At 38.4% G+C, this 18,707-nt stretch overlaps 1 protein-coding gene across 9 annotated transcripts in view; it reads right to left on the bottom strand.

Moving 5' to 3' along the window:
- Cadps2 (calcium dependent secretion activator 2) overlaps positions 1-18,707 on the bottom strand; it is a 558,168-nt gene that overhangs the window by 58,104 nt on the left and 481,357 nt on the right. For 3 of the 9 annotated variants that reach the window (XM_085840791.1, XM_029478700.2, XM_085840789.1), the window contains 5 exons: positions 9,118-9,259; positions 8,881-9,000; positions 3,328-3,483; positions 1,682-1,829; positions 922-936 (listed from right to left, as the gene is read on the bottom strand). In XM_085840791.1, the coding sequence (XP_085696917.1) occupies positions 922-936; positions 1,682-1,829; positions 3,328-3,483; positions 8,881-9,000; positions 9,118-9,259 (581 nt within the window). The remainder of the gene's footprint in view (positions 1-921; positions 937-1,681; positions 1,830-3,327; positions 3,484-8,880; positions 9,001-9,117; positions 9,260-18,707) is intronic. The other 6 variants (XM_085840790.1, XM_021164381.3, XM_029478702.2 and 3 more) reach the window with 3 other exon arrangements.

Here is an 18,707-nt window from a genome sequence, read left to right as displayed (position 1 = left end):
GAAGTCCAAATAGCAAATACCTATACACGGGCTATATATGAATGATGCTCACAGACAGGAGGTCTTCCTAGCCCACTTTACAGTCAGCGAAGTCCTTATGAAATTGCTAGCTATGAGTGAGGGTGGTCTGCTATTTGGCTCTCAGGTTTCAGCAGAGTGACTTTATAAGAATTAGTATGGTCATATAAATAAAAATACTGACTAATGACAACAACTGATTACAACCTCCAAGGCTTGGGGAACACTCTAGGACAACCGTTTTTTTTTTGGGGGGTGGGGGTGGGTCTCATGATGCAGACTGCTTCCTCTATACCTGGGGAGGCTGTTGCTTGCATTGCAGGTAATTGGGAGAGTGTGTCTTGTTGAAAACCAAATTTATATTCTTAAGTATTAAGTGACTGTGTGTGTGTGTGTGTGTGTTTGTGTGGCCTCCTGCTAGCAATGCTTAGGGATTATCCTCACCTAGACTTTGTTGTTATTCTATACTTCTGCAGGAAGTATAGAATGTATCTGCACAATCAAAAATATTAAATCACTCTGCCTCTATACTTATTTAGACTTTAATTTAAGATGGTGAATTCATTTGGCTTTGAATAACTTTACCTTTTTAAAATGCAAGAGTAAGTTTGTAGATTTTGCAGCCTGAGAGAAGAAGTTTCTCTTTGACATCTTTTAAACTGTATTTACACGCTGTTAACTTTGTACATATATATCAAAGCCTAAAGTACTTTGAAATAGAACTATTTTAATTTGGAAAAAAGATAAAAAATGTACATAATTCTCAAATAAAGATATGTTCCCTCTCCCCCCAAAAACAAACCAAAAAAAAAAAAAAAAACCAAAAAACCAACCTAACAGCTTCCTGCTACACACACACAAAAACCCAACCCAAACCAAAGGAAACCAAATCAAGAGACTTACCCACTGATTCCTAAACTGGATCATGTGATGGAGGAAAAATGAAATAATGATGGAGAACATAGGGAAGAACAAAGAAATGATGAAAAATAAGGACAACAGAAAAGACACAAAATGTCAATGTTAACATCCAAGCATGCAAGTTACAGCTCCGTTTTCCCTCACTCACCTGCCACCAGGAACAAATCATGAGGAGATGATGGTGCAGTTTTGATTTTTAAAACAGACAAACAAACAAATTAAAAGTGTAATAATGAGGTATTTATTAATGAGTGCTTGCATTTTACTGAATTTAAATTGTAGTTTAATATATTTTGTGCGTGTGTTTGTGGGGTGGGTGGGTGCTTTGGCATTGTGTAGAGGTCAAAGGACAATTGGTAGCATTTTTTTCTTCCGCTATATGGGTCCCTACAATTAAACTGGGCTTGCCATTTTGCTCAGCCAAATAAGAACTAGTGTCTACTTGATCCTACAAAAATGAAAACTATTGTGTAAATAGAATTTTTCATATGCTATATTTTTGTGACTTTTTTTATAAAATGGATGCAAACTCTGAGTCTTCTAAATTTGTATAAGCAAAGCAGACAGGTTTTTAGCTTCCTCATTTGCATGTAACAAGCAAGGTTTATGTAAATAGTCAACACTAAAATGGTATACAGGAAATTATAGGCCACTTGGAAAGTTTTAGCAGTGTTTATATACAAAAGGAGAAGCCTTGCAGAGCAGAGGCTCCTCCAGGCTATACTACTGCTCTAGGACTTACCTCTTGTCCTCCATCCAGGGCACACAGCTTGGTGCTTTGCTTTTTAGCATCAACTAATACATTAAACATTGTGCACACGGAAGCTGGGATGCGCAAGTCAGTTGTTTTGTTTGCCTTTTGTAGCTTGAGTTCGAACGCAGTTCTTGTTCTAGTTATTAAAACATGAACTACAGTAAGAAATACTGACATACACACCAACCCTTTGTAAAAGTCAAATGATGATAACATAAGACATGCAGTTACCAACAGAGAGGCATAGTGGAGCTACAAAGTAGGTGGTGGGGGAGGGGCCAGGTGGGGTGTTCTTTGCTGGCATCTCAAATAAAGGTTAGACTGTGATGTTTTTATAGAAGAACATGGTTCAAGCATGTTTCACCATAATATTTTAAATGCTAGTTTTATGCAGCTACTCAAGATGATACAAACACCCAAAAGAACCTTTTAGTTATGTCTAATGTACAATATTTAATGAAAAAAAAATCACTTATTGCCTAAGTTAAATTCCAAGTAGAAAACCTACATGTTCTTCTGCACTTACACAGAAGATATCCTTTGGGTTAGAGTAGAACGAGAGAGAGAGAGAGAGAGAGAGAGAGAGAGAGAGAGAGAGAGAGAGAGAGAGAGAGAGAGAAAGAGAGGGAGAGAGAGAGAGAGGGAGAGAGAGAGAGAGAGAAAGAGAGGGAGAGAGGGGGGGGAGAGAGAGAGCGAGCCTAGAAAACTGGAAAAGGGTAATAAACCACAGAAAACTACAATTTTTTATTTGCCATTTAAATTTTCTCTTAAATGCCTGAAGTATGTAAAAACCCATCAAACAGGTGAGTTTGATGGGTCTTTATTAAAGATGCCCCCAGTAATCTGACCTATAGGTTTGAGACCTGAGACTCACAGATGAGTTTTAAATATTAAATAATGCCCATCATTATCTTGCTATAGGAGGGCTTTCACACTATTCCAAGAACTTGACTTTCTTGGCTCAATGAGCTTGCTCAGTTGTTCCAACAAGCACTTGGTTGACACTTGGATGTACTTCCCACAGAGCATAGACTCATATAAATATAAGCAAAGGCACTGAGGACACATGACTGACCTACTAGCATACCATGCTGAGGGTGTTTAAAAAACAAATCTGAAAGGCTCTGAAGTTTTTAACTTATTTCTGGTTGAGTGCCGAGAATGCATGTTGTTACTTGGAACTTGTGTGATTTCGCTAGCAAATCCCAGAAAGCAGTGAGTAGCTTTGGGAGGAGGATGGTGCTGGCTGTGTTCTGAGCTCCTCACATCACTTCATTGCACAGACACCATATACAATGCATAAGATCTCAGCAGACCATTTCCGTAGTTCTCCTGAGATATGGCTTTAAGATAAAGTACACTTCTCCCAGAGAGATATGCGGGGGTAGATGTGATTGTTATGGTATGAGTGTTATTGATGAGAGAAATGGGTGGGAGACCTGAAAACAGTATCATTAGATTAAGTTCACCAATTCCATGGGTTCCTCAGGATTAAGGTCAGAGAATGGAATGTCTAATACATTTTGAAAAACTGGTTTATGTCCAATTCTTTGCTGTGACAATTAAGTAACAGGTACTCAGTATGGCATTATGGATCTTGGCATACTATGCAGCAACTTGGAACACGCATCTACCTTTTGACACACGCCTCTATCATATCACTGGCCATTAGTTTAAGTCTTTGCTCTAAGTGGTGGGCAAACTCTTGTTCTGGCCAATGGAGATCAAAGACAAACATTTGCAGCGCATCGAGCTTCCAGAACAGATCCTCAGAAGTTGTTGAGCCATTGCTAGAAGAAAGAGAAGAAACAAAGAACACCATGAACTTCCACTGTTAACAATGTGGGCCACACACATCCATCCACTGGTTTTCCTTTCTGTGATAATGCTATCAGTGAAGAATATACCACATACACTCTTACACATACAATCTTTCATGATCCAGTGTTCTCTTCAGTTAGCTTTCTAACTCTTCCTTTTAACTTCTTAACAAGGTAAGCCACAGAGAATATAAAAGAAATAAATGCAGTAGTAAGTTTTTCACAAAGAGGACTCATATAGGTACAGGGACTAAAGAAATCACATTGTGCATATAAGGACTAATATTTTAACATCCTTTACCAATTTTTAAGACAATGATGAAAACAAGATTTTCTCTTAAGGATATGAAAAAGTGTTTTGTGCATGAAAATGTGTATGTTCACATCTAGGAGCAGCCTTCCTTCCTGTTAACCAGGCATCTACAGCTCTGTAGTCACTGAGACCTTCTATCTACAGGAGTGGGGCACACAGGAGCCTTAGCACACAGGGAGCAATAGGCTAGGCAAGAAAGCAAACCTTTACTTCCAGGCTGAACTGCTTTGTGCTGCTTCTAGCTCATAATTAAAAAACTAACATCACAGAAATGGTCTAACCTAGAAATGATATTTGAGGTGCTTTGAAATTAGACCAAAGGCACACATTTTGTGTCTCTGTGCCTGATTGTGAAGCCAGCATTCACCATGGTGATAAAATCCCTCTAGGAAACTATAATTTTATACCGTGTATGGAGGCAATCTGCAGAAGAGTTCATACTTCATCAGAGCAAGGGATACTACCACTACTCTCCATGAGCCAAGCATCCAGCCAATAGGATGACAGATGCTTGAAAGTAAAATTCTCCTACATTAGAACACATTGAGACTCAAGTGCAATATCAGAACCAAACAGAAGCAAAAAGAAAAAAAAACTGAGCAATGTCTTATTTGTTCGAAGTGTTCTAATAACTGCTCCACTTGCTCTACATACACTGCACTAAATTTATATTCTTACTCTGCAAAAGAAAATGAAAGAATAAAACCCATTTATTATAGAGGCACGCTGGAAATTTTAAAAGAAATTATTTTAAACAACCACATTGTTTAGCTAAATATATCTTAATTAGTGAGCTTTAGGAAAATCACCTCTTGCCCTGGCTAATTAAAAGCTTGGTTTCTGCCCTGTACCCTGGCCTCAGAGTATCAGCTCTATCTCTAATTTAAGTTGCTATCCCAGACCCATTCCGCCAGGAATTTCTCAGAGTCTCCTGGTCTAGCAGAGTCCTCTTCAGATTTAAGTTCTCAAGGGAGCAATCATGACAACCCTGAATTTTACTGACTGACTGTCTATTCACCTTATTGTGGGCTGGACAGAGCCTCAATAAAGACTTGACGAGACTATACTGACACTACTGTGAAAAATGTGTAAGGCTCTTTACACGTATCATATGTACAAGAAAGACACAAGAACAATAAAAGGCCAGGAAATCTACCCCATATAGCCATAGGGTACAGTTAGCATATCTGTGTTTTAACTGAATGTACTTGGCAAGAGACAAATCTGCTTGATAAATTTTGGAGGAACATAAAAATGTGCATGCTTTAGCAATACACCACCAATGAAATTTATCAATAAACCAAAATAAAAATAATCTCATAGTTAAGGAAAAATTCTATTAAAAATTTTCTTATACAAAATGTGAGTTGTATTTTTATAGAGATCTGAATATGTGTTTCTTCTACTTAATGCTACATAAAAATTAGAGACAATAAAGGTGTTTAATTGGGAACTTAATTGGTATAATAAGTGTCTGTTATAATTAAATAGATGAAAAAATATAAATAGGTCTGGAGTTGGTATAGATAACCTTCAATTTATTCTGAGACTTTTCATTAAAAGTTATTTCTAATCAGTGACCCAGTCCTAAAAATACTACAGATTAAAGAACTCAAGTATAAATAATGAACCCTGATCTAATTCCCTAAGTCAGTAGAAATTTATCTTTATGACATTCATCTGCATAGCTAATAACAAGTATTACCACCCCTTCCCAAATGATGACTCTGTATTCGGAAAGATGGGGAGGAATTTTCTGGGATTTTCTTTATTTTTAATTTTTTTTTCTTTTAAAGAATTTGGCACAGTTTGTGTAATCCCGAATCTAGCTGCTGAGTCTTGCAAAGTTAGCTCCCTGTTGACCAATGTCAGTTGATCTGGTGAATACCCGGAGAAGTGGTCAGTTGCTAAGGAAGTGGATTTCCCAGTAGGGGTTTCTGCATCTCACCTGTATAGTCGTTCTGTGCATGTTCCCCACACAGTCCCCACTGTATTTACCTGTTCTACTTGTCTCCTTTCAATAAAGCATATCAAATGTGGATACAAAAACATAATAATAATAGGAAGCTTCTTCACTCGGAAAACACCAAAGGGCAGATGATACTGGGCTAGGGGGAGGACCTAGGGGCCTGGGGTGGGGTGGGGTGGGGTGCGGACAGGATTTGGAGACCACAGATGTCTCTAAGAGGATTCCTCAGAGGCTTAGAGGTCAAGGTCATGGTTGAGCCTCATAGAGGTAAAGCTGAAAACAAGTGGATCCCCACCACCTAGCTGGGCCACCTGGTCAAGAACATGAAAATCAAGAGATCTACCTATTCTCCCTGGCCACTAAGGCATCCTAGATTATTGGCTTTTGCCATGGCAGATTCTGAAAGGATGAGGTTTCAGCCAGCACAGAAGCAGACTCTGGCTGGGCAGAGTTCAAGGTTCAAGGCTTTTGTCGGTATTGGGGTCTACAATGATCTTGGTGTTCTGTACTTCAAGGAGGCAGCTACTGCTATCTCAGGGGGCTATCATCTTGGCCAAGCTTTCTATTGTCCCTATGGGGAGAGGCTCCCAGGGAAACAAGATTGGAAAGCCCCACATTGTTCTGTGCAAGGTGACAGTCCACTGTAGCTCTGTGCCGGTGTATTTCATCCTTGCTCCCAGAGGCACTGACATTGTCTCTGCCCCATGTGCCCAAGAAGCTACTGATGATAACCAGTATTGGTGACTGCTACACATCAGCCAGGGGCTGCAATGTCACCCTTGGCAACCTTTCCAAGGCCACCTTTGATGCCATCTTCAAGAGATACAGGTCTCTGACCCCTAGCCTCTGAAAAGGGACTGTGTTCACTAGGTCTCCTGATTAGGATTTCACTGACCATATTGTGAAAACCCACAGCACAGCAGAGACTCTTAAAAACCCCCAAAGACCTGAAAGCAGAAGGAAAAAAAAATGGGAACAGGAAGGGAACCACTGGGAGAGGAGGGGACAGAAAGAGTAGGGAAAGAAAATGAGAGCACAGTAAACGTGATATATGTGTGTGGGACTTTCAAAATAAAAGTATCAGTTTTTGCAATAACCATACACCAACTTAAAATGTGAACCGAGATAACATCATAACATTATGACTAATAATGGTCACTATGACAACCTAATAATCTTGGTAATGATCATGGTGATCAACTTGTAACACACATTTTTTTATCTGTTTATGACAATAAAGGCACCATCACCCACTCATCATTATCCTGTCTTGATATTGACATCACCCTGTAAAGGGTCTCAACAAGAGAAGGTTCGGGTTTCCTATAATCTCCAAGCTAACAGAGTAGCGAAACATGGAACTAAAGCATACGGGATAATGCCCACAAATCATACTGTCCTAGTAAAATGTAGATGGAGAAGGAGTTAGAAGAGAGGTAGAATTATACAGAGGCCAAAATTATAAATTTAGAAACATTCCTTATTCCATGTAGGTAATTTCTGAGCAAACAACTCTATGTATTCCAATGGCACAAAAAATTTGTCTCTAAGGCAAAGGCTGACATTCAAGATCCTATCCCAGTTGGACATGCCAGTCCAGTGATGTTTAGTTTGGGGTAATGCCTGTGAAACATTTTCACAGTCTATCACTCTCTTTCGTGGTATCATCCCATCTGTCTTCTTTACTGTATATGTTCAAGACTGAGAACAGATTTGGCGTTAGGGAGAAGAAAAGCTCGTTCAGTCTTTGAGCAGTTTGTTCTATGGAAGCAGAATAAAGCGACATGCATGAAGGGTCCCAAGGTCCAGTGAATCTGGGTCAAAGTTTGCCTATCATGGTCCAGGAGACCCTGGGTATTTCTTTCTCTTATTAATTTACTTGTGAATGCCATTTCTTTAATTGTGAAATGGAGACAGTGACACTTACCTTACAGAGTTGTTATAAGGATAAAGTGAGATAAAGAACTTGGCACAGTACCTAGAACACAGCAAATTCTGAATATTCAGATAAATTCTCAGTATTTTTTTAATCTAATGTTTGTGCTAATTGATTTAATGTGAGGTCTGTGCAAAAGACTTTTTTACATTTAAAAACTAACTTTATAACTTCATTAGATTTTTATGAGGCTCTGAGTTTTCAAAAGAGCAAACTTATAAATAACAATGGGAAGAGCCATCAACAATGATAACATATAGTAGTAATTACCACTTATTTCACACCTAGCATGTTCTGGTAGTAGTAACTATTTATAGAAAACCTAGGATGTGCCAGATACTTCTATGCAGTGTTTTTGACTCTCTCCCACAAGACTATCTTTTTATTTGGAATCAATGATTCTTCAGTTGAAGAAAGTGAGGCTAAGAAAGATTTATTATTCATAAGCTTAAAGTTTATATAAAGTTTAAAGTCAGACATATTTAATTTTAGAGCCCTTTTCCCTAATGGCAATTAGTTAGTTAGCTAGTTAGTTAGTGAATAGTAGGCAGGCTTGCTACAATGTGGCAAAATTAAATATGCTTTTTAATGGCACCAAGACTAATAATTGCAAGGTATGTCAACCAACGTAGGAAAGGAACAACAAAAGAATGTCCTGGCATTGGGATAATATGAACAGTTGCTTTCTTGCAAGGTCTAATTCTGCTTCCTCAATGCTAAGTCTAAGATACAAAACAGAACATAGTGAAACAGTTGCTATCCTCTTTGGATGGTTTTCTCCATATACAATGTCAAAGGTGTGAGCAGTAAGAAAGCTGAACTTACCCCAATTGTCAAAATGGGAAACTTGGGTTTGTACTGCTTAGGGTAGATTGAATAACTTAGGGTTAAAAAACATGACATTGGCCACACAAAATAAACATAAGCAACATCAAACCAGTGTGATTTTTTTTCTTTCGATTCATCATTTATCATCAATATGCTAAGCTCAGCTCAGTTGCTAAAAACTCAAAAACGAGTAAAGCCAAAGACACTACTCCTCAATCAACAGTGATAAATGCCATGCACTCGGGACGCATCTGCACAGGAAAACAGCCAAGGCCATGCACTAGCTAACACAACACCAGGAAATAAGTGAGGGATACACACGTGGACTCATATAAAGAAGTCATCCACGGAGGAGTAGAAAAGCTAGGAATCTGTGGAAGATTAAGAGGCAGACTTGGAACTTTTGGAAGAGCTACATTGGGAAGACTGTTGGCGATATTCCTGTAAAGAAACAAACAACGTGGGAAGGGCCACCATAAGCAATAACCACAGATGGCTGTAGGTAAAGTCATAAGGTCGGGACTGCGACAGATGCTCTGAGGGCACCAGGACACCTACTTGACAGGCTGCCATGTCTCCTGCTCAAAACCTCTGTGAATGGACTGGGCGATGGCAGACTCCATCAGGTCAACGTAGCGGACAACCAAGGGCACAAAGATTTCTTGCAAGTGCTTGTGGAATTTTCCATTACACAAAAGTGCTGAAACAAGCAAGCAGAAACAGTATTTGTCAGAGGGATAGTATCAGCTACTTGGGAAGAAAAAAAGAGGTGGAAAATAATTTTTTTTCCCCTGAAAGTGTCTCACATGGTAAAACTGATAGAATACAGACAATAATGAATTTTGCTCTTTATATTGAATATCATATCATGGAGATTACCTCAAAATTATATTTAGCCTTTCATATATGCCTGTCAAAACAAAAATAGATTATATGTTCTAAGCAGGTGGTATGCTTGTACATTCTAAGAGATTTAACACATCAGCACATGACCACTTACTGTAAATTCCAGGGAGCTGCTGCCTCCACAGAAGGTCCTAACACATGTAAATGCAGCAATTAAGCACAACCAGACCCCCTTGCTGGGCTGTGTATCAGGAAAGCCAGTGCTAAACCTGTTCATCTGTACAGGTGAGCTTGATTATAGCTAAGAGTTACACTTCTGAATTCACTGGGGATGGTGGCTGTGACCCTGGAAGTATCTATTCCAGTTCATGAATTCTTTAGTTATCTGGAGATTTGTTTTTAGAGAGTTCAATTTAGCTCACTAATTTTTGTGCTTCTGGGGTTTGAATCTAGGGCTTGTAGCATATTAGGTAAATGCTCTAACAATGACCTATACTTCCAGGCCTAATAATTCTGTGTTTAAAATCAATACATTACATTCTTCTTATTTTTTTAGTTTCCAATTAGTCCGATAAATTAAGGTTAGGAATGCCCTTTGTAGAGTGACTTTATAAATATTTTTATTGTTTTGTTTTGTCTTTTAAATGTTTTATTTATTTTCATTGGATATTTTATTTATTTACATTTCAAATGTTATGCCCTTTCTAGGTTTCCCCTCTGCATCCCCTATACCAACCCCTCTCCCCCTGCTTTTATGAGGGTACACCCCACTTTCCTACCCACTCCTACCTCACTGCCCTGTCATTCCCCTATACTGGGGAATTGAGCCTTCACAGGACCAAGGGCCTCTCCTCCCATTGATGCCAGACAATGCCATCCTCTACTACATATGCAGAGGGAATCATGGTTCCCCCCATGTGTACTCCTTGGTTGGTAGTTTAGTCCCTGGAAGCTCTGGGGGTCTGGTTGGTTGATATTGTTGTTCTTCCTATGGGTTAAATCTTATATTTAGTAGTACTTGATCAAGGACAGGGTGTACCCATCACCTCCTGGGGCCATGCTCTCTATACACAGATCACAATGGCACTAAAACATTGGTCACAGCATGAGGTTAAGCTGGACCTAGAAAGAGCAGACTCAGCAGGACAACACTTGGCAATGCTAAGACTGAAAGATTCCCAATTTTTTTTTTTTTATTAATCTTGCTGTAAATGTTTCTCAAGTGGATATATCGTAAACACATTTATGAGTGCTTTATGTCTTCCAGATGAAAATGTACTCATTAATACACACACACACACACACACACACACACACACACACACACACAAAGTCAGTGTTCAGGAAAGGCACATCTGAAGAGATAAGGTTTAAATTTAATCCAAATATCAGGAAAGTTTCCCATGAAGTTCAATAGTCAAGGTGGTGGGGTTGCCAGGTGGAGGGAATATCTAATATAAAACTTTTCAAGGGGATGTTCTACAAAGATAAGGAGCACAGTCAGGAAAGGAAAGAGTGATTTTGGGGGAAAGGAAAGAGTGATTTTGGGGGCATCTGGGTTCTAGAACATGGTGTGGGCGTTCACTGGATACAATGGCACAATTTATTATGAGTACTTGTCAGTAAAAGAGTGACATGGTCCTGCCTTTCTGTTTGCTGTATAACAAAGGGAGGCAATTAAGAAAGAAGAGGGGGCTAGTGAAAAGCTTTGGGTAAAACGTGACAGTGGCTTTGATTAAGGTGGCAGAAGTGGAAGATGTTAAAAGAATAATCTCTCATCAATTTCATTCACTTTAATGGATTTGATTATCTGCACATGTTGAGTGTTAACATGTGTAACCTGCAGCAAGCCAACAGTCTGGTCACACACTCAATATACCAGCTTCTCACATCATCTTCTTCATACAAAAGTGAACATAACTCCTAAGGTCTCAAGACTTTGACAAAGTGCACAGCACTCACTAATGTGATATGTACAGGGAATGCTCTCAATGTATTTCTGAGACTCTTAAGCTTGTAGAGGATGGAGAAAGATGGACTTGTGATATACAATACTGATTTTACTCTAGCTCTCATATGGCTTAGACTTTCCTTGTAGCAAAAACAAAACAAAACAAACCAGCAAACAAAAAGATAATCAAAATAAAACCCACAACACCCCCCAAAACAAACAAACAAACAAAAAACCCAAAACCAAAAACTAAATAAACAAAATCAACCTTTCCTTGGTTTTACTGCTCATTGCATACACATGGGAACCTGACTTTGAATCTTTAGCATGTATGTAAAATGCTGGGCTCAGTGGTGCACTCCTGCAAATTCAGTGCTGGGAGGTAGAGAAAGGGGCACCCTCGTAGGCTTGCCTGGCTGGTCAGTCTAGCTAAATCTAGGAGCTCCAGGGTCCAGTGAAAGACAGTGGTACACACACATATATAAGGTACATATCAATACAGGAAGACAAATTTCTTTGACCTCTGATTTCTGTGAGTGCACAAACATACACACTAAAGAAATCTTTTCTTGCTTATCTATTGGTGAAAGTTTTTTTATTAAAGGGGGAAAATTTAGTGATAAATGTCTTATTAAGAAGACTAATGTCATCTTAATGGAGTTTTCATCAGCACATGAAAGGAAGGTGCTTCATTCACTCCCAGAGACTCAAGTCTCAGAACTGAAAGGTACTGTTATACAGTATAATTCAGTTACCCTTCAACCAAATGTTGCCTAAATAAAGATGCTAAGCTTTAAGGGTAATATATATATATATATATATTTTTTTTTTACCTGAAATATCAAACCCAGTATGACAGACAACCCAGTTAGGCAATGTAATGAAATCTTATTGGTTGTATCTTTGCTTAAGATCTCTCCTCCTCTATATTGATGTTTTTGAAATGTTAAGCACTGTGTTAAGTTGTATTGTTCATTCCATTGTTTAACTGTCACAATAGCTCAAGGAAGAAAGAAATATTTTTAATTATTAATAAAGAAGATAAAGTTTAGAGAGATTAGGAAATTTACCTAAGGCCATTTAGTCATTAGGAAGTGGAACCAGGGTTGGACACTAAAGCAATATGTAACTCTCTATATTATAAAATTGTCACTCCTTTATTTAGGTTACCATAAAATATTGCCTGTCAGTTTGTCCATCTACTCCTCCATCTGTCAACCTAGGATCAGTGCATTAATATCTTTTAAGACTTAGAAACACAGTGAATGCTTTACAAGTAAATCTGTATTCTGACAGTATCATCCTTATTAAAGCTAGAACGTTTTACATTGCATTACAGCAAAACTATGTGACTAAACCTTACTTCATATAGTATAGCATTAAAAAAAGAAAAAACCAGCCGGGCGTGGTGGCGCACGCCTTTAATCCCAGCACTCAGGAGGCAGAGGCAGGCGGATTTCTGAGTTTGAGGCCAGCCTGGTCTACAAAGTGAGTTCCAGGACAGCCAGGGCTACACAGAGAAACCCTGTCTCCAAAAACAAAACAAAACAAAACAAAACAAAACAAAACAAAAAAAAAAGAAAAAACCAAAAAAAATAGAAAGGAAGAACTCTAGGTTCTCCATCTTGAGCATCTTATCCACTGTTAACATTTTACTTTACAAAGATCCTTAAAATTATTACACCTCCAAATGAATCTGCAATTCTTCAAATCAAACTTACTTTACAGAGAGATTAGGTGTTTTGGCAGTAAAAACACAGCTTACTAAAAGACAGAAATCTAAAATGATTCAGTTCAATGTTGTTATTAGACATTGCACTGATTGATTGATTCTAAGATTAAGTAATGGTTGACTCAAAGGTATGTCTAGCAAATGTTGTCTTTAAATATATCCGGAAAGTACTGCATTCATTTTCTTGTTTTGACTTGCATTTTTTGTTATTGTTGTCTTTCCAATTTATAACTTGGAGGTAAGTGGGTAGGTAGGTCGGGAGGTGAAAAGGCTCTTGTAGTGGTGGAGGGGAAAGAATATGATTAAAAACAATGTATAAAAAAGATTTAATAAATTAAAATGTATTAGAATAAGCCAAACTATTATATTGAATTCTCCAACTTCTTTATTCCCACATTAGAGTAAAAGCAGAGATTTTAAATCTCATCTCTACACAAGCATCACAGAGGTAGACACCAAAAGCCTTTTCTTCCCTCCCTATAGCCAACCAGTAATCAAGATCTTTGCAATTTTTGGCCCTCATATCTTTGTACCAGGTCCCCCTCTGCTTATTAACATTGTGGCTATTTAGTTTACTCTTACACTTCTCTTCTGTCAGGACTCATGTCGCCATTTCCTGACTGGCCTTTGGGCTCCTAGTTTTTGCCTGGGATAGTTTACCTTCTCAAAGTGTCAGAGGGCTTTGCATATACACATCTATATCTACCTATCTATATCTGTATCCATATCCGTATCCATCTCTATCTCTATCTCTATCTCTATCTCTATCTCTATCTCTATCTCTATCTCTATCATCTCTATCCCCACCTACTTCCCAGAGCACAGTCCTATGTGCCACTCGACCAGCAAACCTGAAAGCATCAGCAAGACATGAAGGCCCTCAGTGAGCTGTCCTACCATGATCTCTGCAGCCCGTTCCTGGTGCTTGTGTCTCACAGGTCCTGTGGCATAATTTCAATGATTTTTTTGAGTTACTCAAATCCTCGTATCTTTTCGTAAATATTTTTCTGCACCCTCTTCCTTTTCCAGTTAGTGTTGTTCTTGATCTGGTTACTTGGCGTTTTCTCCCTCCCTAGTTCTTCTCTCCCCCTTCCTCCCTGTGACAGCACTTGTTCGTGTGGTGGAGGACCTTGGCTGTCTGCTCAGTATTGCACTGAGCTCTGGCTCACAGTAAATGTTCAGATGTTTGATGTATGAAGGAATATTGGGATACATCTACTGTGTCTTTTCTTGGGAGATTGTATTGAATGACAGCTACATAGCCAATTGAAGCCTGTATAACCTTCACATTTTGGATGAAATATATGTTACTAGATGATGCTGTCATGATAAATTCTATGATTTATCCAAGATTTGGCTACTGGATATGAATAGCTTTTACTTCAATGAATGTGGCACAAAAAGATTTTTTTTGGTCAATTATTACTACTAGCAATATGATTATTTCATGCATACTTTTGAGGAATTGTAGATTATCTATATCTTTAATGAATTTTTATAGTGGATAATTAATTTTGGCAAAAAGTTTCCTCCAATTTCAGCTTAGACTTGCCTTTAATTTTTTCATAGTGCTGGGTATGGAATGCACAGTCTGGGTACTTGCTTTACCAATCTGATATATCTTTTGCTTTCCCTTTTGATTTTCTTAAATAATCACATTTAAATAATCAAGAAAATAATCATATTTGAATAACCAAGAAAAACTGACATTATTGTTATATTTAGAGAGCAGTAAAAGCAGAGAGAAACAGAGAGAGAGAGAGAGAGAGAGGGAGAGAGAGAGAGGGAGAGAGAGAGAGAAAAGAAGGGTAAAGGCACAAGTGAGGGAAGATGGGAAGGGAAGGGAAGGAGAGGCCTAGGAGAAAATAGAAAGTACATGGTGTACTATGGGCAGGAAAGAGCAAGAAGAATGGAGAGGCGAAGGAAAACAGGGATAGCATACTAGTGTGGGAAGGCAACAGCTACAGAAATTCACACCTGTCTGTCAATGTGTGCTCTTTCCTGCTTGCCCATATGCCAGCTTTCACCCTACTTCCATCAGACAAAAGCCCCTCTTAGAGGTAGCCTGAGGCATCAGGAGTCTTCTCTCTGTGACTATGATTTGAAGCTGTCACCAGTCTAATTCATGTCTTTACAAGACACTACTGCAATGCTGCAATTGAAAGGGAAAGTTTTCAACCTGGCTTTCTCCAAGAAGGTTTCCTTCTTTCTTATTTTTCTTACTGTGTAGCCTTGACTTATCGGCCTGGTAGCCTCCATGTTGACCAGGCTGGCCTCAAACGCATGGCAGCATGTCTCAGGTACTTCCCCCAGAGTCAAGATTCTTTCTGACAATGTCCTCCAGATGTGGGAGCGGAGTGGATTGCCCTGGAATCTTAAGAACTGGCTACAGCAACTTAAGTGGAGGTTCGGCACCTATTCTGCTGATCAAAAGAACCATTTCTCCCCAAAGATTCCTTGTTCCCAAACACCACCTTGCTGGAGAACGAAGGAATATGAATATATGAGCTCTTATGGAACAAGTAGAAATGACAGAAAAGAAAGCAAAAAGGCTTAAATAAAGCAAAACTCAGGATGCAGCCAGCCTAATTAGTTTGAACATCTCCAACAATTAATAAATAAAAAGTACTTGACATAGGCTTTTAATAGTAATATTTCAACACACTTTACACTATGATCCAATTAATAAAATTACTGAGACCATATTACTGGGTAAAATGAATAGGCAAATGAAAGTATTCATGTATTGTTTTCAGGGTAAACATATGCTGCTCTCGCCTGCACTATATAATCTGCGTCTATGTTGCTGCACCGCCTTTCAATTAGTTTGCATTAGTGGATTACTGGTAAGAGTGATTATCCTCCCTCAAATTCTAATGAGGTATTTTATAAGTAAAAGAGTAATTCATGGCTAGCAAAACAAAGCAAATACCACCAACCACAAGACAAACCCACAGACTTTGCTATGAGACAATTATTCAAAGGGAATACACATTCTATCAGCACACAGAAAGGCAGGCACAGTGGACTAAGATATAAAATTAATAGAAACTCTTCTTGCTGACAGATACACAGAACAAAGACAAACAGCATAGGACACCTGAGTCAGGATTTCAGGAGCGAAGCCAGGAGAGTTGTGGCTGACAGCAATGTTGGGAAAAAGGAAAGCACAGAATCAAACAAAGACCTCGGACACCTACCAGCCAAGAGCCTGGCACATTAAGTGCATACCCAGTAAATGCCTGTTTTCTGCATATAACTTCTAGTGAAAATTTTTATAGTACCCTATTCAATTTAAGAAGAAAATACATGGATTTCATTACTCTTTCATTTAAATTTTAATACATGTATTTACTTACTTGTGTGTGTGTGTTAGAGAGTGTGTATGACATTGTGTGTGTGTGTGTGTGTGTTCCTGTGATTAAGAGGATAGCTTGTTGGAGCCGATTCTCTCCTTCTGCCATGTGAATATTCTTAAGGATTGAACTCAGTCATCAGGCTTGGCTGAAAGTGCCTTTACTCACTGAGCTGTGTTGCCAGCCTCAATCAGTTAACAGTTTGAAAAGTAATTTTATAGTTTACTAGTATTTAACTCATATCGGAACTACAAGAATACGTTCCTAAAACCACACTCAAGTATTCTTTTCCTCTCAAGCCACTTGTTCAAAGAGAATCAGATACACATATGTATGTATGTATATATATATATATATATATATATATATATATATATATATATATGTGTGTGTGTGTGTGTGTGTGTGATCTGATATGTGTATCTGATGTATCATATGTATGTATATATATATATATATATATATATATATATGTGTGTGTGTATGTGTGTGTGATCTGATATGTGTATCTGATTCTCTTTGAACAAGTGGCTTGAGAGGAAAAGCCATATATATATATATATATATATATATATATATATATATATACATAATATTACATAAACAGAGGTAATGGAAACTGAGATGTCACAGTGTTCCTTACTTTGGGAACAAGAAAGGAGAATATATCTACCATAAACATAGAAACAATCAATATAACAAATCTGTTTATAATTACAACAAAAAATTTCAGAGGACAGAACAGAGACTAAGCTGTATCTCTCAGAACAATCTATCATTAGAGGTAGTACCATAGAAACGCCCCCATTTGATACTAGACTTCATGCTTCTTCTTAAAGATAAGTATTATTTCTTATCCACATCTTCTTTTTGTTTCCTATGGGTTTTATTCAGGCAAAATTCAGTATGAGTTTTAACCAAAGCTCAGAGAATCAGTTCCTCACGACCCAGCAATTCTCAGGCTGGCTTTACAAGATTATGTAACACCGGCCCCAGCATCCTGATATCTGCAGTCATGACCTGTAATACCTTCTCCCTTAATGGGAGCAAGTGAGTGTGCCTGTATCACGATCAACGTCAGCAGGGCCTGGGTTTTTGAGGCTCAGAAGCAGAATTCATATATGCTTCTGTAAGTCTGTTGTGAGGGACACAGACGCCCATCAGAAAAAGAGAATGCAGACTGAAAGTGGTTTTTAAATGTCTACATTATATACAGGAACTAGAGTTCTGTGGAATTCTACTGATGGAAAATGCTTCTGTCGACCGATTTTATAATTCTTCTATTATTCTGTGGAAGAGAACAAGTTCTGTTGTATAATTTAAAAATTTACTCATCTCTAGGGATCAGAGTTAAATACATTTTCCTATTGGGTGGTCATCCTATCATTTGTAGAGTAGCTGTCTATGATGCTGCTGGGACACAGCCTCAGTATAATGCAGAATTTATACCCTTTCTGCATTGTTCTCTATGTATGTATACAGATCTCTCTATAAACACTGCTTCGTGGATTTCAGACACACGGCTCATTTAAGCACCGGGTTGGAAGAACATGCAGGTGCCAGGCCTTCATATTTCAAAGCCTGCAGATTAACCTAATATACAATATGGTGACCTAACAGCTCTTCATTTGAAAGAAATCTGAAAAATAATCTCTGATACAGCCGAAGTGTGAGAGGAACCCAGCGGGATTTCCACCTCTTCATTTCTTAATGAGTTTTTTGATAATGAGAGGTGACTTTGCCAGTCACTCTGGGCTCTATTATGGCTAATTTGACTCCTCTTCACTCTCCTTGTTAATTATTAACACTAGCCTTTTTATCCTCATGAGACCACATTCCAATTTTTTCCTTTTTCGATTTTTTTTATGAGCCCATCTTTATGGAGGTGAAAGTCGTGGGGAACAGGTTTTCACTTAGCATAGAGCCTGAACATTTATTATTCCTTTAGGCAGAGACGCTGTGACATTGATTACATAAGCACGGGTGTTCCTCGTGCTGGCTTTAATGTGCTAGCAATGTGAAAAGGCTGTTAATTAGGGAAGAAGCACCATGGTATTTTTCACTTGGGAATCATTTCCCCATAGAATGGTCATTTGCCACTTGCTAGCATATCCACAGATTAAAAGGTGACTAGCTGCAAGGGCCTGCCTTTCAGGCGTGCTGAAAGAAATGATCAGTGCCATTTGTAAGATGGCTTTCACTTCTCGGGAGCGGCCACTGGCTGCATCTATTCTCCGTGGGACAACTGTAGAAAATACTATGC

The sequence above is a fragment of the Mus caroli genome, unplaced genomic scaffold (assembly GCF_978045245.1).
Source record: "Mus caroli unplaced genomic scaffold, Mus_caroli_1 scaffold_7, whole genome shotgun sequence".
NCBI lineage: Eukaryota > Metazoa > Chordata > Mammalia > Rodentia > Muridae > Mus > Mus caroli.
Note: the sequence above shows the minus strand (reverse complement) of the source record. Positions and strands in the feature narration are given on the sequence as shown.